Source organism: Myripristis murdjan, chromosome 9 (genome assembly GCF_902150065.1).
Source record: "Myripristis murdjan chromosome 9, fMyrMur1.1, whole genome shotgun sequence".
Taxonomy (NCBI): Eukaryota; Metazoa; Chordata; class Actinopteri; order Holocentriformes; family Holocentridae; genus Myripristis; species Myripristis murdjan.
The window spans coordinates 25,415,836-25,438,306 of record NC_043988.1 but is presented as its reverse complement, the minus strand read 5'-3'; the positions used below and the strand labels follow the sequence as shown (position 1 = coordinate 25,438,306).

Sequence of the window (22,471 nt, the reverse complement as noted above, 5' to 3'; positions counted from 1 at the left end):
TTTCTCTGACAGCTGCATGCAAAAATTCTTTGAAGGGAAAAAGAGCACAGTAGAATATGGGCTTAACATTCATTTTGTGTGGACTTATCCTTTAAAATAATCAATTAAAACATTCACACTTAAAGGGTCTTTAGTAAAACTGAAGCATTAAGCTTCAATGTGTCCTGCCGCCTCTCCCTGATCGCACAAACTCGAGGAGCACGGTCATTGTGGAGGGCGTGTCTGATGAATTCCAACTGTCCGGTCTATAAATGACAAAACAAGATAGTAACATCCGTAGAGTTTCATAAGAACACAAAACAAATGCTTATCTCTCCTCACATAAAAAGAGAGCCAGCTCAGTTTTTAATATGAAACATGGTGATGAGTAACAGCATCTCCACCGAGAGCCAAACAGCAGACAGCAGCCAGGGCTCAGGAGAGGAGACTATCGTGTGCACACGTAATATCCTCACAGTCCAAAACAGAGACGAAGGTTGCTTCCACAATTTTAAGTAAACAAGCCATCATCTACGCAAAAACCTAAGATTCACTCTCAGTGTTTAGTCTTAAACTGAATATAAATTGGTCATCAACGCATTTACCTAAAGAAAGTCATGATCAGCAGCATTAAAAGTCACTGTAGTTAGTATTTCTGAACACCATACAGTTCATTACAAAGTTTACAAAACCAAGAACAGAGGTCTGGCAGCATGAAAAGAAAATGCTGACTCCTTGTAAGACTTGTACTTCAGGATATTTTCTCTTTAAAAAAAAGTGAGAGAGAGAGAGAGAGAGAGAGAGAGAAAAGAAGGGAGAGCAACTCGGTTTCCAAAGTTAATTTGCTAACCTTAAAACTCATGAGAACAAATGCTTCTCTCTTGCCAGGAAACGCCTTCAGACTAAACTCACTCTCTCCTGCCTGCAGGGAGTCTGAGGGGGCGAGGGAGCCCCAACAATACCTGATGTGAGGGGGGCAAGGGGATTTAGACCCCCATACCAACCTCCTACACACACACACACACACACACACACACACACACACAGCTAACTCCTTCCTCGCTTTATGAACTGGTGTTGTATGGCATCAGGATGAGACTGGAAAAAAGTGAATGAGGACCAAAGGTGGAAGTAACTACCTCCATTTGTTCCTGTTACTCTAATTAAGTAGCTTCTTTGTGTCCTTGTACTGTTTTATTATTATACTTTCATAAAGCAAGTAATTTTACTTTTACTTAATTAGATTTTTGCTAAGGCACTGTATACAGCAACATTTAAAATCACGAGTTACAAAGTATACATTTTATAGGGACACAAACTTCCTCTTCTCCTCTGCTAAAAATAAAATACAAAAATAAATAAATAAATAAAATAAAATAAAATAAAGAAGATAGGTACCAATTCATGTTTTGTGTGTGATCTACCTATTTATACCTTGCCAGCTGTGTGAAGGATCTGCAGCAACTCAAAGTAGCAGCACAAGGAAAACAATACCTTTCTGTTCAGAGGATTAAAGATGGCATGGGCACACACACACACACACACACACACACACACACACACACACACACACACACACATTCCAGATATATTCAGTCAAAGTAAGGGCTCAGACTGAGTAATGGATGGACGGTCCAGACTGGAACAGACCGGCGCAGAACAGCTGGATTTGCTCTGACAGGAGGAACTGATGAAAAGCACAGAGGCAACTGCTGTAACCATGGCAACACACAGGCATCATATGAATAAGACTGACCCCCCCTCACACACACACACACACACTCACTCTCAATTGTCTGGATAAAGTATTAGTACAGTTAAGACCACCCACCTCTCTCTCTCTGATCAAAGAGCATGGAGAGCAACAATCAGGCTATTCACCTAATCTTGTATTTAAGCGAGATTTAGACGGGACAGTGTGAGTTTAGGATTTCAACCACTGATGAGTTTTTGTGGCTTGGTCCGGTAATCAAAAGGCACTTTGCAAAAAAACATGATACAAATAAGGACTCCACAGCGTAAAAGTGGCCTGAGGCGAACTGAATGGCTAGCATGGCACGGTCCGGAAACCAGCTGGCTCAAGTATTTCAATAGCAGCAAGGAAACCTGCTGTTTTCGCTCTGAAGTCTGCTTGTACTTCATTCATCTGAGAGCAGATGATTGTGTGTGTTAGAGCGGCTCGTTCTGTGGGGGGAAAAAGCATATTTATTGTTTTAAAATCTGCAGAAACGTGGTGCATGCCCTGGCACAATGACTGGTGGAGGGCAGGAAAATAAATACATCCGCGTGTTTCAAACACAGGCAGGAAGGGGACTGGGCACAAGTTGAGCAGGGACACTCACACACACACACACACACACACACATACTCGAGACACAGGAGCAGTGAGGTAAGGATGAAGTAATGACCACTAAACCTTTACTCTTGGGTCACTGAACATGAAGCAACACTTAACATGTCCGCCCACAAAAAGACGGAGAAGCAAAAAAAAAAACCGATAACGACGAGGAACTGGAAGTGAACATCCAACTCGATACGTGCTTACACATCATTAATCGCTCCTTGTGCTTTCCAAATCATTTCCCTTTCTAACTCAACAAAGCCTTGAGTTTTGCCCTCACCCTCTGTGATTGCTATACAAGAAATCCTGGTGACAATACTGGCCGGTGTGAACAGGCCAGCGCCAATAATGTGTCCCAGTGGAGCCGTAGACCTGGTTCACACAGCAGGAGCCCGGCGGAGAGCGCCAGCGGGAGACGACAGTGAGCCAGACAATGAAGGGAAAAGTGTGACAGCGCCGCGGCCCGGGTGAAATATGGCAGCCGAGCGGGGACAAACAGCCTCGTTCTGGGGGGGGGAGATATGATGGCAAGGGGAGAGAGAGAGAGACAGGGGGGACATGGAGGGAGTGGAGGGAGGAGAGAGGAGAGGAGATACAGGCAGGAGAGAGGGGAAATGAGGAGAGAGACGAGAGATGCAGGGAAGGGGAGGAAAAGGGGACAGGGAGGAGGGGAGGGAAAAGGGCTGAACTATTGTCTGTTGCTCTCGGCCCAGTGCGAGAACAGAGGAGGAGCTGGGTTCTCTGGCCCTCGCTGACCCCTGGCTTAAGAGAAAGGCCTTCAGCAGGAGGTTCACACATTTAAAAAAAAAAAAAAAAAAAAAAAAAAAAATCACACAGACCAGGGGTAACGCCAGAAGCAGAACTCCAACTGGCTTCTACTAAGATTTCCAGAAAACTTTGTCATAGCCTTTTCTGTTAGAAAGACAAGTCAGCTGCCTCTCCCTCTCAACAGGAGCTGTCACTGCACTTACTGAGACCTTTAGAGATTTAATATCGAGTCGCTCGCTGATGTAGGACGAGTCGGTGTTTCTGATCTTGGGGTTTCAGACCTCAAAAGATGATTTCAGATGGTTTTAGGTTTCTTGAATATATCATTATTCTAAAATAGCTGTATTAGGTTATACTACTTTTAATTACCCCAACTGGTCACACTTAATTTGGACAAGATAAGATAAGATAAGATAAGATATTCCTTTATTAGTCCCACGGTGGGGAAATTTCACGCATTACAGCAGCAAAGTGGATAGCAAGATATGAAGCATAATTTACATTATAAACAGTATAAACAGATAATAAATAGCAAAAAGCAATATAAACATTATTTAAAAAAAAAAACTGTCCAATCTTAACATTCAAGTATCAACTCTATAACAGTTGAGTTTTACAGTTGAGTCAAAGTGGGTGCTTAGCGGCATATCAACCTGTTGAATGTAAATACTCACTAATTAGTGCCAGTTGACTATCAGGTGACTTTTAACTTGGGATCAACTTTGCGTCCAATTGTATTAATCTAATCCTCACACTATGTTAGTACAAAGCTGAATAATAGCATAGTGTTAGCCCCTAACTTTAATGTGTGTTACTTTTTAGTTCTCATGTTTGCTGTCTTGCTCCTTTAATATTTTTAATCTGTTCTTACTGTCTTATCTCCTTTACAGCGGTAGTTTTCTGCAGTCTTTGTTTTGTCTATAAACTGTATTAACAACATGCTTTTGTTTTCTTTTGCTTTCTTTTTTGGAGATATTTTTTGTCACTGGTTATGTTCTGCACAGAGCTGCACTCATATTAAACGCACTATATAAATACAAGTTTTTCTCTAATTAAGAAATGAGTGCAATCATCACAAAATGAATTTAGTGTTTTGTCCGAGCCTGAATCAAGAGGACACCTAAAAGCTGAAGCTAAAAGGGGTCCAGTCTAAACCAGCTGGGTACCGTCATGTATTTTTACACAAAAAATAACCAGTAAAGCGGTATGAAAGTAAAGCCCCACACAGGATATGACTGCAAGGTCCCAGACTGAGAGGATCAGCTGCTCAATATACCCTGTTCAGGCCAACTTTATGAGTTACAGACCACTGTGACCCCAGCAAAGGAAATTGGCATTAGAGAGAATTTAAAAAAAAAAAAAAAAAAAGGAGACCAAGAGTTGGAGGAAGAAAGTAGAGGGAGGTAAATGCTAGGAAGGGATGGGAGTGAGGAAACAAGTGAACTGCGGAGAGGGAAGCAGAACTAAGGGGATGAAAGCTGAAAGCGGATAGGTTTGTTCACTTAGTCCATAATCCCATATTACGCGGGGCAGCAGCTTGTGTCTTGTCGATGGAATAGTCTTGACACATTGCAGGAAACTTATATTGTTCTCTACAAGCTGTTTCCCCCTAATAATACACGAAAGGGCCGGACTGAGCCCTAAGAGGAGGAGCGGTCCCATTTACTGAGAGACAAACGGCCCAGCAACGGTGAGAAAGTGCCCGGCAAAAACTAAACAAACCAATAAATATTGGGGTAGAAACACTGAGGGTTATCAATCATTCTCCAGCAGCGGGCTTTCTGACAGCTTCTTGGCCACAGCCTCTCTGACCTCAAGGGAAAGACCGAACTGTACGGCAGGAATCAAGCACGTATACCTAAGCACCACTTCACCTAATCTGATCTAATGAACAAATAATATGAGAAGGACAGGATTGTTCTCCTGAGAGACACTTACAAAGCTGAATGAGCACTTGCGGCAATGTAAACACGGCCGTTTACGGTTTTTGCGAGATAAAAATCCGGCCTCCGTATAGAAACGAGGCTCCATATAGAAACGAAATGTCACCAGAAGAATCAAAACATTCCTCTGACATTAGAGACGCTGGAGGAGCACCACCGCAGCCATACTTTTATTTTCACAGATTGAGCTGAAGATAAAAGTTGTGTACGCTCACAGCGTGACCAAACAGGAGATAGTAGAGTAATATGCCCCCCCACGGGGACAGCGCGATGCCTAAATGTGGAGCCGATAACTGAATTAACCTTCTCTATTTCCTGACAATAATTGCTCGTCCAGGAACTCACAACCATTAGATGAAGTCCAGCCAAATTAAATCTTTTTTTAGTATGTGGTGTTCTAGTTCTCTGTAGATCTAGTTTATAAAAAACAGGGAAGTGGCGAGTAGAAATGTATGTGCTTTCTCCGCTGCTGGAAATGTCGTGTTTAGATTTCAGTGCTTGTGTGTGCTGGCCTGTGTGTTGTTGAACCCAAACGCTAATTGCTCGTTAGCAGACAGTGGGAAATGTCTGTTAAGGGAACACTTAGTGGAGCATGTGAACCAAGCCTGCTGGACAGATAGTGTTTTGGACGGTTGAGCAGGAAAAAGGAAAGATTAGAGTGATACTGTCACAACCTTTCTGCTCGCCCTTTTTCATACCAACGCTACCGGTTATGCTTCCAATTTTTTTTTAATACACTTTCCAAGGTGCATAAAGCAGAAAACAAGTCCAAAATGTGAGGGGATTATGATAAAAAGTTGATCAAAGTAGCTGACCACAGTGTGTTTTGGTAGCTGGATTAGAAAGTCAACAAGCTTGGGGGTTTTCTGTAGTTTGGGGCGGGGGTAAGTGGCAGCAGGAAATGTGGTTTTGTTCATCTTAAGGACCAGAGGAACAGCCCAAAGGTTCGTGGAAGGTCACAACACAAAACACTACAGAGTACAATTCAGCTCACGAGTCCATTAGAGACAGTACAATGGAGGAAATTCACCTTTGATGCCGGAGCGACATACATTACTGTATGTGAGAGCACAGCTATTTAAGCACAGCTGTGAGTGTTATCCTCCTTAGAAAATGCAGGAAGAGAAACTGTGTGTGTGCCCATCCTGTCACTCTGTCTTTCCTATAAGGTGCTGCGTCAGCGCTTTCACGCGAACCGACCGTGGGACGCTTGAACAAAACGAACCACAAGACAGACAGCGAACCAGCGACGCGACACCAAACCGCAGACAGGCCACCGTCTCCGAGCCCTGAGTGAGAGACAGGTGGGGCGTCTGAGGCCGAGCACACTGGGACAGGCGGGAGACGGGCTCAGATTTAATCAAAACACACAGACAGACAGGGCAGAGCGGCATGGGCAAAGCTGAAAAAGTTATATGCAATGAAAGCAAATATATTTCTCGTACTTCTGAAGTCAAGCACGAGACTCGACAGTGCTTATACTGCAAATTATACAATTAAATTCTATAATTTGCATTTCCAAAGTTTACTTTTCTGAAGCATTCTTGTTTTCTTCTTTGTTACCACAAACTGTATAAAAGTAGAAGAACACTGAAACTGCATGAGGATAAGTATGGCTTGAATTCTTCAATGAAACAGAGCAAAAAAAAAAAAAAAAAATACAACATACACATTAAAATACAGAAATAAAAACTGTGATGCCTGTCATTAGTTCATAAATCCTCATGACCTCAACAGAAAATCCATACAACGTGCTACGTGAGTCTTGCATTAATATAATTTCTGTAGGATGAGAAACCAGATTAAGAAGGTGGATTAGTCATATTTGGTTGTGCAGGATTTGACTTGAAAAATTGCAACATTTGTATTGCAAATCTCATTTCTAATTTATCTTAAAAATTTGCCTTACTTAAAATATGTTTATTAAATTCAGTCATTCTGAAATTCAGTCAGTTTTGTTTCTGAACCCAGAGGCCAAGCATCTATTGTATTAACTATGAAACTGTCTAAATTGTATTTCCAAAGTTTTCTTGCATTAAGTATTCTCTCTTCTTACTAAAACCATATTGAAAGAGGAACACTGATGCTGGCTTAAATTCAACAAGGACACAGAGCAACTTGTAAACTATAAAACACAAACAAACTAGGTCACTAGGTTATAAACACTGGTAATAAAACATACTATAAATATAAGCTTAATATAAAATACACAACAGCTGATTTGTATTTTGTAGATTAGCATGTAACCCAGCCTTACTTAAAATGTGTTTACTTATTTGAGTCAGGAGGCAGAAGGAAAGTAAGAGAGAAAAACATTTTCTAGAAACATTCTATGCCAATGATCTTCTATAAATGGCGAAAAAATTTGGGAAAGGGGATGAAAAGCAAACATTGAACAGAAACTCATATTACTGGGCAACCAGCAGTGAAGACTCACAAAAACAACAAGAGATAACTAAAGGGTAGATATCCACGACTGAAAACTACAATCGAAGGATCTCATCTCACTAGAGGATTGTATCAACACACGCACACACACACCGGCACGCACACACCCGCACCCACCCACTCACACACAGCTCCAGTGTCCATCTTATTTATTCCTGTTCTGACTGGTTCTGCATCTGCAGCATCTGCAGTCAATCACAAAGGCTTTTTTGTTGAAAAATCAGACTCAAACTTAACGTAGCACACACACACACACACACACACACACACACACACACACACACACACACAAAAAGCAGAAACTGTCAGATGTAAATCACAGTCAGTGGAACGACTGCTCATCAGAAGAGACGGTGGAGGAGAGTGGAGATGTATTACAGAAGCTGAAAAATCCAATTAATGCAGTCTACGCCTGTCCTGCATGGCAGAGGGTATATGACCATGTCGCTCTGAGGGTGTGTGTGTGTGTGTGTATGTGTGTGTGTGTGTTATATCGCACTCCTGAGCCTTCTTCTACCTCCGGACAGCAGGAAGCTGAGGAGCGTGCAGGCAGGCAGACTCTTGGGCTTGTTCCAATAGGAAGTATCTGGAACGGGGTGAGACTGGGTGAGATTTGCTCTCTCCATATTATGTACACCACTCTCTTCCTACCTCTGTCCCTCCCACTGCTTCCTTTCTAGCATCTTCCCTCCCTGCTCCTCTGAACATTCTGGCTGCATCATCAAAAAACCTCAAGAACTAAGCCACAGACCTCTGCAGGCACACATGGAGGCACACGTGTGCATTCCCACACAAACGTGCGGATGTCCGACCTGCAGAGCCGCCTTCGACACAGTGCCAGTGAGGGGGGGATTAGTGATTTTGCTATTATTAGTGTATTATTCTGCAATCCATTTTCTAATGGCTAAACCATATGACTGCAGAGAAACAAAACAAACACACAACAGACCTCTGCAGCCCTTCGTATCCAAGCAACAACTACGGCTTCATTAAATCTGTCATCAACTCTGCAGTTGGTAAAAGGAGAATCAAGGGTGAAGACAATACAAGCTAATCAAGAACAGAGTGTGTGCATGTATATGTGTGTGTCTATGTGTGTGTGCGTGCGTGTCACCCACCCTCCTCTTGAGGCGATCCCTCTCTCTCAGGGTCAGTGTGTCAGCTTTGGCAATCACAGGCACGATGTTGACTTTGCTGTGGATGGCCTTCATAAACTCCACATCCAGAGGCTTAAGACTGTTGAGAAGAGAAAATATGAAAGAGGCGGTGAGGAGAGACAGGAAGACAGAGGACGGGGGAGGCGCAGAGGGGAGACAGTCATGATAAAGTGCAAGGTGGAAAAAAAAACAAAAAAAACAAGAGTCATTACATTGGATAGTGCACAGAACAATGGGTGGACAGTACAGAAAGATGTAAAGGAAGTTATCCAGGACTGCCCACTGCTTTACAAGTGGCTAGGTGGTTACTGCAATTTTCTATAGACATGGGGCAGGGGAGGGGGGGTCACATTTTATCATGGGTGTAACTTCCACTAGACAAAAGAAAACTTTCAACAACTGCTATACTGTCCTCCTCATTCTGTGTTTGTATCATTTGTACAGTGCATCAAATATAAATCTGTCCGTTGTTTTTTTTTTTTTTTTAAAATCAGGTTGAGGAATAAATCACTTTGGTCTACGATATATTTCAGAATGGGACCCACACGATTCGTCGTTTGCTTGTGTCAAGGATCATACCGATATATCTGCAATGTGCCGGGGGAGCAACTTCGGCAGCATGTCATATTATAATGTAATGTACGAGTGTGTGTTTGTTTTACCCGTGTCCAAACGGAGATATAAAGTAGAAGCAGCAGTGCACCCTGTTGTCCACGATGTGTCTTCGGTTCAGCCCGCTCTCATCATGGAGGTATCGCTCAAACTGATTGTCAATGTATTGGATGATGGTCTTAAAGCTGAGAGCACGAACAAGAAAACAGAAACAGAGACAGATTTAAACTTATTTCTCCACCTGAAAAGAAAAAAATCAAAAAGTTCAAACACTATATTTCTATGGACACTGAAAATGACTATATCAATTTAATGCAGATCTAAGGACAGAAGTGATGCAGTCGTTACAGAAGACAGAGGCACAAATAACGGGCAACCAAATTATATTAAAGAGGAAACAATATGAATGCTTGTCAAATGGACCCAACATATATAAAAAAAAATGTTGGAGAAACTGTGGTGCACAAATTGTCAACCATAACCACATATTTTTTGACATGCCCTACATTAAAAATATTTTGGGAAGAGGTGTTTGAGGCCCTTAAAGAAGCAAAAAAAACCTTTTTTTTTTTTTTTTTTTTTTACAAAAGATCCACAGGGTATTGCTGGCATCCTGGCATTGCTGTATTAATGCAGCGATGTGACAGAAATCCTTCTACAAATTCTGAATCACATGTATCTCTGTCTTTTCAACTTATCTCTTTATGCATATTCACACACTCATGCCACTACACACAGTCAAAAACAACCCACCTTCCTTTGTTTCACTCTAATCACTGTAATTAATACTTAAAGCTCAAGTGAAGTTTTTTATTTATTTATTTTGTTAAATGATCTATGAACTGTATAGATACAGCTTGAAAACAAATTGAACAAACAGTAGCCAAAATTGTGAACATGGCTGTGTAATTTGCTGAAAACTAAAATGAACTCTAAACTGACGAAGGTCTGATGATTCGAAATCACAAGGCGATTATTCAGAAGCAAAGACAGGAAAAGATGCAGAGGGATTGCAGGCATCGAAAGGTCAAGACCTCAACAGAAATATAAAAAGACAGAGGTGGTGACTAACTAAGTACATTTACTCAAGTACTGCACTTAAATGCTGCTGCACTTTACTTGTATTTCCATTTTAAGAGACAATACACTTTCACTTTACTACATGTCAGAGGGAAATATTGTGCTTATTACTGCATTACATTTATCTGACAGCTATAGCTGCTAGTTACTTTGCAGAAAAATAAATAAAATAAAATATGCCACAGTGTTAGAGTTGACACAAGCCAACAGTATATGGGGCAGTCAGACCTACAATAATAAAATACTTTGTACAGGTTAATGCTTTGACAATTTAACACTGTTAAGGAAAGCATTCTTTACAATGACTACTTCACCTTGTCATACTTAAACTGTACATAAAATGTACATACAAGTACAATTTATGGCAAATACATTTATGCTTTAAGTAACATTTTGAATGCAGGACCTTTACTGGAGTATTTTTCCATTATGCTATTTCTACTTTAATGTAATAATCTGAATAACTGAATGAATCTGAATGCCAGTAAAGAGGATTTTCTGCCGCGGTGGTTGTTTGATTTTATGTTGGACGTTATAAAGGCGGGAGGTCAGAAACTAACTATAGGGAGAAAGACAAGAGGAGCAGCTGGTATGATTTTTTTTTATTTTAACTGTTTCTTCCTTTTGTGAGCCTTGGTGTGTGTGTGTGTGTGTGTGTGTGTGTGGGTCCAGAGGCACAAACACAGCAATGTCAGGGCAATCAGCAGGAAATGGATGTTGGACAGGGAGAGGGAGGGAATGGAGGGGGAGGCTGCACTGACACTACTGGCTTAAGGATGCAAACACACATAAATGAACACCCACACACACACACGCACACAAACACACACACACACACACACACACATATGCACAGACGAAAAGGAAATCTAGACACTGGGAATGTTGCGGGAGGCGAGGTAGGAAATGGGGAGTTTTTGGATGAAACCTGAGAAAGGGAGTTGTTGAGGACAGGAGGGAAGGATGAGTGAATTCTCTTGACAGGAAACAAGTGATTATCACTACACACACACCCCCCATTCCATACACACACAGACACACCCTCCCACGACACACAAACACACCAGTCCTGGCTGTTGATGGCATCTCCGTATCCAGGGGTGTCAACCACAGTCAGGCGAAGCTTCACTCCTCTCTCCTCGATCTCCACGGTCGATGCCTCGATCTGCACAGTCCTCTCAATCTTCTCTGTGGCGTGGGAGCACCAGAAAGACAAGTGGGAAACAGGGCAGGCGCTTCAGGACTCAGGCAGACTCATAACCTCAACATCTCATTACGACATGAGGATTACGGTCTTCATATAATGCCTGAGCCGTGCGGTTAGTCACACTGACCGAGGTTGCAAAAGAACCCGGTGAACGGCTACACCCACAGGCTTCAGGAGGATGAGTGTGCATTAGAAAAATAGTTGGTTTCTATTCAAAAGGGTTCAAGTTGTGATCTTACACATAAAAAAAATGATCCGGGAGGGTCTGAAGAGCTCTTTTCAAACAACCGAGTCATAACGTAAGTCAGGTCATAAGGAGGGGAGGGTCTTTTTTGAGACTAATACAAAAGACATTCCCAACATTCTTGTCGAAGTAATGCTCTGCTGGAGACACTGGAACAGACATTTCAACGTTATTGCAAAGTGCTTATACATGTGTGCGTGTGTGTGTGTGTGCATATGTGTCTGTGAGTGTGTTTTGGGGTTGGAGAGGGCGACAGTGTGTACCTGCGGCACCAGGGATGTAGCGTTCGGGATAGAGGTCGGTGAGAAACAGGCTGTTTATCAGTGTAGATTTGCCCAACCCAGACTCCCCTGAGAAACGAAACAAAAAATAATAAGAAATCATATATTTGCACTCCAAGTTTTGCAAATTCATACAAATATATGTGAATAATTAAAATATAATCACCCACCCACAACCATGAGGGTAAACTCAAAGCCCTTCTTCACTGACTTTCGGTGGACTTGGTTTGGGAGGTTAGCAAAGCCTACGTAACCTGCTGCCTCTGGGAACTGCAAGGAGATAAAAAAGACATAAAAAAAAAAAAAAAAAAAAAAAAAAAAAAAAAAGCTCAGCGGGGATACAATGATGCCAACACAATACCAAGCACAAAACCTGAATTATCTACCAACACTGAGTACTGAGCAATCTGAACAGTGCAGAGACCATCTTGTTTATGGCCACTTAGCAAAATAATTCATTCAAAATTCTTCTTTTTCCCATTATTCCCTTTTTTGAGAAATAAGGCTTTTAAGCGCCAAAATCTGAGAAAATCAAGACATCTCTGACACGATGAAATGAACAGATCCAACAAAAGAAGAGGCATTGCAGAAACTGATGAATATGGACTAAAAATAGTAGGAAACTAGGTATGAAAATGTGTAATATTTAAAACATTACTAGACAAATATGAGATGATAACAAATTCCTGATAAAGTACAGTATCTTGGTGGGCGCTCATTGGTTAAGTTTTACGCCACCTTCCAAACTTGTGCTCAGTACATCTCTGAACCAACGCCTTCTCATCTTTTTATGAGGTAGGTGTGTGCGTGTGTGTGTGTGTCTGTAAAAGTGAAAGTGTGTGTCTCAGAGTGAGACTGATGGTGATGCGTAAGATTAAAAAAATTCCAAGGGGCAATAAAGCCAAGGCATGAAACACCAGCATGTATACAGGATATCCTCTCTGGTTGCCTGCACGAGGGTGTGTGCTATGAGCAACGGTGAGCGCATGAGATTACAAGTGCCATGAGCGCTAATCACCACCGCCTTATGAGAAAATCTTGTGTATAATCTTCTCTGTCGATGCTTAACAGTCGGCTGTTTGAGGTAAGATGCAGTGAAAGTTCCCTCACCTTCCCTTTCTCTCCACACTGAGACATGGCCACTGATTATGGACGCTGGATGATTCTGCCAGGAGAGAAAATAAGACAAATGGAAACACTTGGATTAATTACCACAACACACAGCACATGTCCTTTTAATACTAATAAAGCACTTGTTCCTGGTTTTGTGCCTTTTTTTCCCCACCATAAGTAACAGCTTCAAATTGTTCAAGTGCTGCAGGATGATTCTTAGTGACCATAAAATGCTTCTTAACTGTGATAAAATGTAGACATGGATGTGCTTTCCCCCCCCCATTCAGGAGAATTCAGTTGTGCCAAATTAATTATGAAAATCCTTATCAGAAAAATTTGGGATGTTTTGTTTTGCACCCATCCACAGATGCACTCCTCAAGCAAGATAAGCTTTTTTTCCTCCTCTGTGTAGTTTGGACTTCTTTTAGTTTGTTTTTCAAATATCACTGCTGCTGTGGCTTGATAACATTCACATGATAAACTTGGTTTGCGAGATAGCGATGTTATTTTTAGCAACAAAAAAAATACGCTTGTGTTAATTTATTCAGATAAATCTTAAAATACTCATTCCATGTATAAACAGGACAACAGTATGGGGTTAGTAATGTTTTCTTACTCAAGAAATCAGTCTGTGTTGTTACAACTCTCTGCCAATTTTCCAAACATAGGGGGAAAAAAATCTGTGATTTTTTTGTTTGTTAAGATTATATTTTTGCGCATTGCTGCTTTTATTTGATAGTAACGGTAAACAGAGACAGGAAAGCCAGGGGAGAGACAGGAGATGACATGCAGCAAAGGGCTCGGGCTGGAATTGAACCCCGGCAGCTGCGTTAAGGACATAACTTTGATACACGGTACACACAATTGCAGATGAGCCACCGGGGCGCCGCAGAGTGAAAGATTTCAACAGCAAAATGTGGGATGTTTTGTAAAAACAACCATTTAGGACAGCTTCTTTTGTCCTGTATCCCATGTGGCCTACATTTCTTTTGATTTGCAGCCAGCCCTGCTTATCTAAAGCTCCTAGCCAATTTCCTTAACTTTGGCAAAGTAAAAAACTTAAAGTCAAATCCTCATTAGAAAAACTTGGAGATGTATTACGTAACCAGCTACTGATTCTACTGTGAGTCTAAGTGCCAGTTTGTCTGGATTACAGATAGAGCATCCAGCAGACAGACTGATATCAGCATCGAGAGACATGATATTTAGATCACAAGTGATCATCATCATCATCATCTTCAGGTAGATCCATTTCTCAAAAGGAATGACATCATCACAAATCTCAATTCCACCTGATGGTGATTGTGTCAGATTATTTATGCTGACAAACTGTGAGTCGGGCAGCGGTGACACAGCCTTGCTGTTCACACACACTCAACCTCCCTTCAAATCCACAGTAAGGCCCTGCATTTAGGCTGCCCTGTTCCATTAACCAACACAATCACAGTGGAAGGAGCAGAGATTAGCAGGTCTGTGGCAACAAGTTGGTTCCCAGACTTCCATTATACCGCTGTCGTCTTTTCTCTCCCGAGCTCCTGTCCCACTCTGTGGCCTTAAGCAGATGACAGAGCAACAAGCCCGTTTGATAAATGAGCCACCTAATGACTGAGTAGGTAGAAAAGGCTCCGTTTTATCACCAATACACCGGCGACTGACAGGTGGAGTGTGATAAGCATTAGAAGGAGGCTGGCTGGCGCGCGCTGCCAAAGGGAGATGCACTCTTGTTTACGTAATGTTGACTGAATAAAAAAAACAAAAAACAAAACAAGATGCCTGAAAAGACCTTTCGCCGTCGGTATGTGATGTGACAGACACACATTTGGAGACGCTCGGGGTCTCATTTAACAGTGTTAGCAGTGTGTTAGGTGGTAGCAGGGGCCTCTGCATCTACATGAGAGTGGGCAGAGATCTCTCATTCTGACAGGGTGGTTTCACCGAGCCTGCAGGCAGAACAATGGCTGTTTATCCCACTGGTTCCTGAAGCCTTTCCTATACAGGGCAGCTCAGCTAGGGGAGGAGGGGGAACACGTGCCTCACCGCTGACCACATTCAGGGCTGACCACATGCGGGACAGCGAGGGGAGACACCAATAACTCAGGGTGGAGGGGTGCCAAGTTAGGGGCAAAGGTCAAAAGGTTATCTGAGTCAAACCAGTGGAGAGGCAGTGACGCCTCGTCAGCAAAAACAAAAAAGATTGAGATTAAGACTTATGTAAGACTGGGCAGCTTGCATACCTGCCACAGAAAATTTGAAAATGAATGCGTAATAATATCATGCTGATTCACGACTGTAACAAGTTCATTGCGATGACAACCAGGGCTGGACATTTAATCAAAATATTATCAAAATTCCAATATGGCCAAGCATAACGTCCACACTGCAATTTTTGATAAAGGTAAAGTGTGGGACAAAGCACTATTTTAAATAATTAGGTACAGGCTCTAGCCAGTATCCTCCTTTTTTTTTTTTTTTTTTTTTTTTTTTTGGGAAAAACACATTGCTTCATTTCAATCAACTGTGGAAATTATGATATGAAACTTATCATTTCCATTAAAACTGTAAATCTTACTGCAAATGCATTATCTGTCAAAACAGTTACTTTATGATTTTTTTTTTTAAACTATATCATTCAACACGAATGCCCACACAAGCAAATGCAGAAGTATTTGCATGTAAATATGCATAGACACACATACACAATGCACAGACACACACACACACACACACACACACAACTGTTATTCCTGGACAGGCTCTGTGGGAACAAGCATTAGTTGGGCAGCAGATTAATTAAACCGTTCCATTATCGCTGTTGTAATAACACAAAGACAACTCAACAGGACAGACAGGCAGGAGGCACGCTTCAATAATACTCACTTAATAATGGCAATTTAATCGGCCAGGCTGGCGAGCTCCTTACACACACACACACACACGCACACACACACACACACACACACACACACACACAGAGCTATCAACTGGCCAGACATGGGGGTGGGGGCGGGGGGGATTAAACAGTTTGGGCCAAAAGGGAAAAATGTCACCTTAGTAAAGCCAGAGTGCTGGCATGTAATGTGTATACAGTTGATTTATTAGCTGGAGTGAACCCACGAAGGGGCAACAAGGCTAGCAGAACTATTCACCTTCCTGACAGGCGATGTCAAGGGTCTGCACACCCACTCTCTGTAGATTAAGGGCTTTCTGTTCTTATTGGAAACATTTAAACAATAATTTCACACCATGGTGATTTAGTGAACTCAGTGGCATAGCTACAGTAATGGTGATTTACTGGCAGCTGATCAGAGCAACAGGGACCCCAAGGCTCAGTTAACCAAACATAATAAAGAGATGTTTGGCACAAGCACACACACACACACACACACACACATACACATGCGACTGGATTGTGGGGGGTGCCCTTGGGGAATGACTGTGATAAAGTAGCCCTGTGGGGCCAAAGGTAGTGGTGGTGGGCAACAGTAATAAAGATATAATACAAGTCTGCAGGCCTTGGGTTTTAGAAACAGTTTATAATATGAGCCCAGAGAGAGAGAAAAAAAGTCACAATAGACGGAATGAGAAGGGCCTTTAACCATGAGGAAACCAGCAGGCCTGTTCCTAACACACACACCGAGTTTAAAGCACAGGATGGACCTTTCATGATGATGGGGACAGGATGGGAAATGACCCTAAACACACGGGAGTCAAATAGCAAGAAAATGTTATCCTAACAGTGTTATTCATATAGCTACTGTATGAGCAGAGTCAAGCCTAGCTAAGGGAAGAAAAGCTTTATTTCAGTGCTATTTTTGCACCTTTTATCAACATCTTTACAGCAGCTTGACCTAGAAAGTGCTATGGGAATTTTTGGGGATGTTATCATATTGACAGATTCTGTTGTTATTAACTATGAAAATTAAAACTGTGGCATTATTTTACACAGTTGTGACACTCTATACAGTTGTCTAGTCTACAGTGTAATACCATTGTAAGGGTTGTCTTTTCCTCTTTTTATGAAACTGTGTCTTACAGGTGCCTACGCTGTTTCTGGGCTGTGCTTGTTTTTGAGTTATGCATTTCTCCATCCAGTTTCTCACCAAAGGTCAAGTGTGGCGAGGTATCCTGCTGTGTTACATTATTATTCAAATGCCAGGCACAATAGCGTGGTGCCACTTGGATCTGTCACTGTGAATGAAGTTTTGCTTTTCTGTTCACACCACGCTACAAAACGAGAGGAAACATCCCTCCTCGGTTTGTAGTGTCAAGCTGATGTCTTTCCCTCTCGCTCCTGTGCTGCAGGAAGGGGAAAGGTCAGAGAGGGGTGAAAGAGCTGGATCAGAGAGACCCAACATGTCTGTCAGTGCGAGGAGATGATTTTCCTCTGATAGCTGCTGATCTGTAGTCAGTTGTGTGAAGCCAAGTATGGTCATACAGTCAGTGGCAGCTGCCAGCCTGAGATTACAGTTTAAGAAATCTGCCATCGTGCCCATAATGTTCACCACTCAGCATGAGAGGAAGTTAAAACTGCGTGTTTTCACTGGGCCAAAAAACGCAAGCCAAGATGGATGATAATTCTTCAATAGTGGCTCTCTGCCACATCTTAACTAAGACAGACACACAATGAGAATATATTATTGTTTCCCTCTGTTATTGTGAAGTTGTCTAAACATGAAATTTATTTCATGCCGATGTACTTCACAGTCAAAGGTCAAGGAATAAATCGGATGTTAGAAAGCGATTTCACAGTCCAGGAATGTTACACAAAAGGAACTTGGAGGAACTCTGTTAAAGTCACAGCTTTGAATGGTTAGTCTGATACGGCTATTCTATAGTACAGATTCAGGACCTTTTAGTGGAGATGTGATACTTGCAACTGAGGTCAAGGTCTCAGTAATTCACTTAAAAATGTATTTGAATATCTTGCAACAAGGGTGTTAGGACTGTCATTACGCTGAAAAACTTGCTCTATGAAGGAGGAAAGTCTTTTTTTTTCTTGTCTGAGAGTTGGTTGTAATAATTTAAAGGGATATAAAAATATGCCTCATTTTCACAAACGCCAGGGGAGTGTGAGTGAGACTGAAGGCAGGCCTTTTGGTTTTAACAGTTGGATGTCCACCACACCCAGTCTGTCAGACAGTGACAGATTTGATCACACAACAACTATGACAATGATATGATAACTCTGCTGTGTATGATTAAATTAATAAATTAAACAACCTACATTTAGCCGGTTATATAGTCATTTGACAAACAGAGTATGAGAGTAGCACTGCGTTGAAACTTTGTTACAAGTCAAACTTTAGCATGCAACAGTTGTTACCGCGCCCGGTGTCAAATTGCCACAAAGTTATGAGTCCTCCCTAATGTGTTGTCTCCCTCTTTTTCCTACCGTACCACCCCTCTGTAAATCAACAAGCCACCTATCTTTGCCTTACCTGTGCGTAACTTTGCGATAATGTTAATAAACAGAAGCTTTTCGCCTCTCGCTGCTGTCCCAGCCCAGGAAGGGAAACCCGGAAACTGTTCCCGTGATTCCGCCCTCGTCCCCTGAAGCTTTTTGTTGTCAGTCGGAGGGAAGCTACGCCACTGACGCCATTACGGCTCAAACGTCCGGATGACCAAACCGCAGGGAATACCGGGTTGTCAGATCCAATATGGCTGCCAAAGCACCACAGTTTCTTCTATAAACCAGCCCTTGTCTGGTGTTCGGTTAAACGAGTGGGTTTGTTTCAGGACATTTACTGTGTGACTTTTAAAATCTTGGAAATGTTAATGGAGGTTCATTTGCAAAAGGGAAAAACCAACTAGCCTTTATCATTTCCATAGCCAGGGTGCTCTAAGGTAGTGCAAAAATAGATTTCACACATAAGCCAGAAAACTTCAGATTATGTTTAAAGATATGTTTTAAATATATTGGCTAGTAAAGAGAAAAATGTATTTGTAGGCCTGCGCGTAAATGATACCAATTCTAAATTTATACTGTAATCTGTAGACTACAGACATTTTTTCCTATATGGGCTGTATATATGATATATATAAGGAGTTTCATTCCAAATATTTTTTTATTGGGGGGGTGTTGCTACGTGGATTTCAACAGGCATTTTTTCTGTAAAAAATAAAGAAAGACAAAAGAAAGAGATTCTGCTCTTTCAAAGTGTCATAAGCAAATGCTTTAACATGAATCCTAACCCATAATGATATGTTTAATGATATCGGTGAGTCGGCGTTATTTTATTTAAGTAGCGGGTATCTCGTTTTGGAATTAAACTCTTCATATCTCCACCTAAATCTGTTCTATAACGGTGAGAAAATTCAAAAATGTCTTCATTCAACATATGTGTCTCTTAAAAAAAAAAAAAAAAAAACATATTTATGAACATGTTCTAAAGAAGTAGACCTGTAGTAGTCTACATGTGGGTTTGCTATAGTCAGTGCCGTAGCCAAGCGCATCAGATTTACAGAATTTATAGTGTATTTAATCTTACTTGGGATTAACGCAACAAAAATGAACTGGAGCTTAAATGGGAAGCAATTCGTCTCTGACACCCGTCAAAGCTCTGAACCTGGAGTCTGCTTGGAAAAACCAATAACAAGTGTCCCGTGTTCAATTGCGCGCTTCACCAAACCTCTGTATTTTCGCTGCCCCCGCTCCCCTCACCCCTCGTCCCTATTCATCGTAAATAACTGTTCACACACACAATGCGCTCTGGACCGCTTTATTCAGTGGCACAACTTCGCCGCGTTTTCATTGGTGCCTTGAGGATGCGGTGGCACCTGATTGGAGGAAAGTTTTCCTCTAATTCCCACTCCCCCACCCCACAGATATTCGTGGTCCAGTGATACGGTGATTCCAGTTGTTTTTACATCCCGTCACTAACAAAGAGACCCAGAGCTGCTGTCTCTTATACTTCGATTAATGTTGCAAGTGATGCGCAAGTGACGATTTGACGCCGCTTCACATCGAGACGCGAAAGAGGCGCGGAACTAAAGAGCAGAAACTTACTTTGCTCTGAAACAGAGGCACTTAGGGAGAGTTTGAAAAGCTTCGGACGAACCTCATTGAAAACAAAGAGGGAAAATGGTGTCGGCTGGACTGGAGATCCTGGGGCTGGCGTTGTGCGTAATTGGCTCGCTCCTGGTGATGGTTGCGTGCGGGCTGCCCATGTGGAAGGTGACGGCTTTCATCGAAGCCAACATCGTGGTGGCTCAGACAATCTGGGACGGTCTGTGGATGTCGTGCGTGGTGCAGAGCACGGGCCAGATGCAGTGCAAGGTGCACGACTCTGTGCTTGCCCTGAGCCACGACCTGCAAGCGGCCAGAGCGCTCACCATCATCTCCTCGGTGATGGGCGTGCTGGGGCTGATGGTTGTGATTGCAGGGGCGCAGTGCACTAACTGCATCCGCACTGAATACATCAAAGCCCGTGTGGTAAACGCTGGAGGAGTCATCTACATCACCAGCGGCTTGTTCGTGCTGGTCCCTCTCTGCTGGATGGCCAACAACATCATCTCGGACTTCTACAACCCGCAGGTGCCCGCATCCAAGAAGAGGGAGATCGGAGCGGCGCTTTACATCGGCTGGGCGGCCACGGCGCTGCTCCTGATCGGGGGAGCGCTGCTCTGTTGCTCCTGTCCCTCCACCGGGAACTCAGGATACTCTGTAAAATACGCACCTACCAAGAGAGCCACGCAGAACGGGGACTATGACAAGAGGAATTATGTGTAGCTACACGGTCCACTTCTCCAGAATAGCAGGCGGTGCGTAAAAGTGACCTGCAGCCTTTGAAAAACTTTTTTCTGACGAACGTATCTTTGCACCTGCAGTTGTAGAAATCTGAACTTTGAAATCAATGGAAGCACCTCTGCTATTTTTACACTGGCCCCTCACACACTCGGACCACGAATTCACACATTCTTTTTTGTATCTACAGACAATAAAACTGTTGGAGATTTTTTTTTTTTTAAAGAAAGACTGCAACTACAAAAGGTAGCTCAAGACAAAAAGGAGTATCTTTGTTAGGTACCTGCTTTTGTAAGTCTTATTTTTTCTATAAGAGCTCGAAATTATTAGTGTTTTGAATTGTTTACCGTTGTAATTACAAAGTTTTTCTTTTCTAGAGGAAGTCTTGCCATCGAATATACCCACTATTGCTATACGCTGATGTGCAATTTCAGCACATCCGTAGCTTGTATTGTAACTGAAAATGATTGCACTCCCAAATATTCAGAGACCCTTTTCGGTCAGTGGATTTACGTCGACACGTTGAGGACTCCTATAACAGCAATAAAAAGAACAACAAATGCATGTTTAAGCCAAAATAAAACTCGGGCAGTCTTTTGCTGTGGTGAAAGTTTGAGGTCGAAATTTTAGGTTGAAGCGTTTGATACCTGCATCGTGGGATCTACAAGTCACAACATGATAGGTTACAGCCTATCATTTGGCTGTATAGAGCACCTGCAAAGTTTTTTTTTTCCATCATCACAACTGTGCTGGATGGACTTGTCTTTCTTTTCATGAATTCTAGGAACAAACATGGTTTTCTGTTGGTTTGTGGATGTTTGATGTAATGATTCATTATACATGTATTTGAAGATGCAATATTGTTTCATTTATTAAGATTAAACTGAATATATTGTCTCAAACTTCGTTAAACTGTGTTCTTGCAGCAAAACAAAACAGTGACATAACGCATAAGAGGACAGGATGAGCTGTGATGGTGTGCAGCGGCATGACAGAGGCAGGAGCGCTTTACACGGCTGTGCGTAATACATGCCGTTCCCACCATGAATCCATAAAACCCCCACGGCGGGAGAAAGTATTTTGGTTAGCCATAGAAATCCAGATGACAATGCCCATTCAGCTAGAGTGAGGCGCTCCTGTTCAGCTTACAATACCCCCCTCCCTCCCCACTTCAGACCAGCTCCCCCTCATTCGCAGGCACTGAAAGGCGTTCAAAGTGGAGCTATGGAGAATTTGCTGGAATCGTCTTCTTCCCGCAAGTCACTCTATTCAGTGGCCGTCACAGCCCCATCTCCCTCCGCTGATAGACTGTAGGACAATAGATTACATCCTATCACTCTGAACCGATACACAGCCACTTCACTGCGTCCCATCTATTTCCATGCAGAAAATGATGTGCGTGGTGAATCAGGCTTATTTTTATTTTGACTGACAAGAAAAGGAAAATGCCTCAAAGAAAGAAAGAAAGAGAGAAAGAAAGAAAGAAAGAAAGAAATCCACAATAACACATGCTATTTCAGTCAATGAGTAATGCCCCTCTCTTTTTAAAGCTGT

The 22,471-nt window shown here is 42.3% G+C and overlaps 3 protein-coding genes across 3 annotated transcripts in view; 1 reads left to right on the top strand and 2 right to left on the bottom strand.

Moving 5' to 3' along the window:
* Nucleotides 1-18,700, bottom strand: part of zgc:63587 (septin-2) — a 27,972-nt gene extending 9,272 nt beyond the window's left edge. Inside the window, exons 1-7 of the mRNA XM_030059297.1 lie at nt 18,612-18,700; nt 13,171-13,225; nt 12,231-12,330; nt 12,043-12,129; nt 11,393-11,516; nt 9,299-9,433; nt 8,598-8,715 (exon numbers count right to left, since the gene is read on the bottom strand). Coding sequence (XP_029915157.1) covers nt 8,598-8,715; nt 9,299-9,433; nt 11,393-11,516; nt 12,043-12,129; nt 12,231-12,330; nt 13,171-13,197 — 591 coding nt within the window. The 5' untranslated portion in view covers nt 13,198-13,225; nt 18,612-18,700. The remainder of the gene's footprint in view (nt 1-8,597; nt 8,716-9,298; nt 9,434-11,392; nt 11,517-12,042; nt 12,130-12,230; nt 12,331-13,170; nt 13,226-18,611) is intronic.
* Nucleotides 15,874-22,471, bottom strand: part of cdc45 (CDC45 cell division cycle 45 homolog (S. cerevisiae)) — a 22,707-nt gene continuing 16,109 nt past the window's right edge. Inside the window, exon 19 of the transcript XR_003928708.1 lies at nt 15,874-15,908. The gene's annotated coding sequence lies outside the window, so the exon portion shown is untranslated. The remainder of the gene's footprint in view (nt 15,909-22,471) is intronic.
* On the top strand, nt 20,026-21,127 carry cldn5a (claudin 5a). Its single transcript, XM_030059298.1, has one exon. It carries the CDS (start codon nt 20,255-20,257, stop codon nt 20,900-20,902), a length of 648 nt encoding a protein of 215 aa, XP_029915158.1. The 5' UTR covers nt 20,026-20,254; the 3' UTR covers nt 20,903-21,127.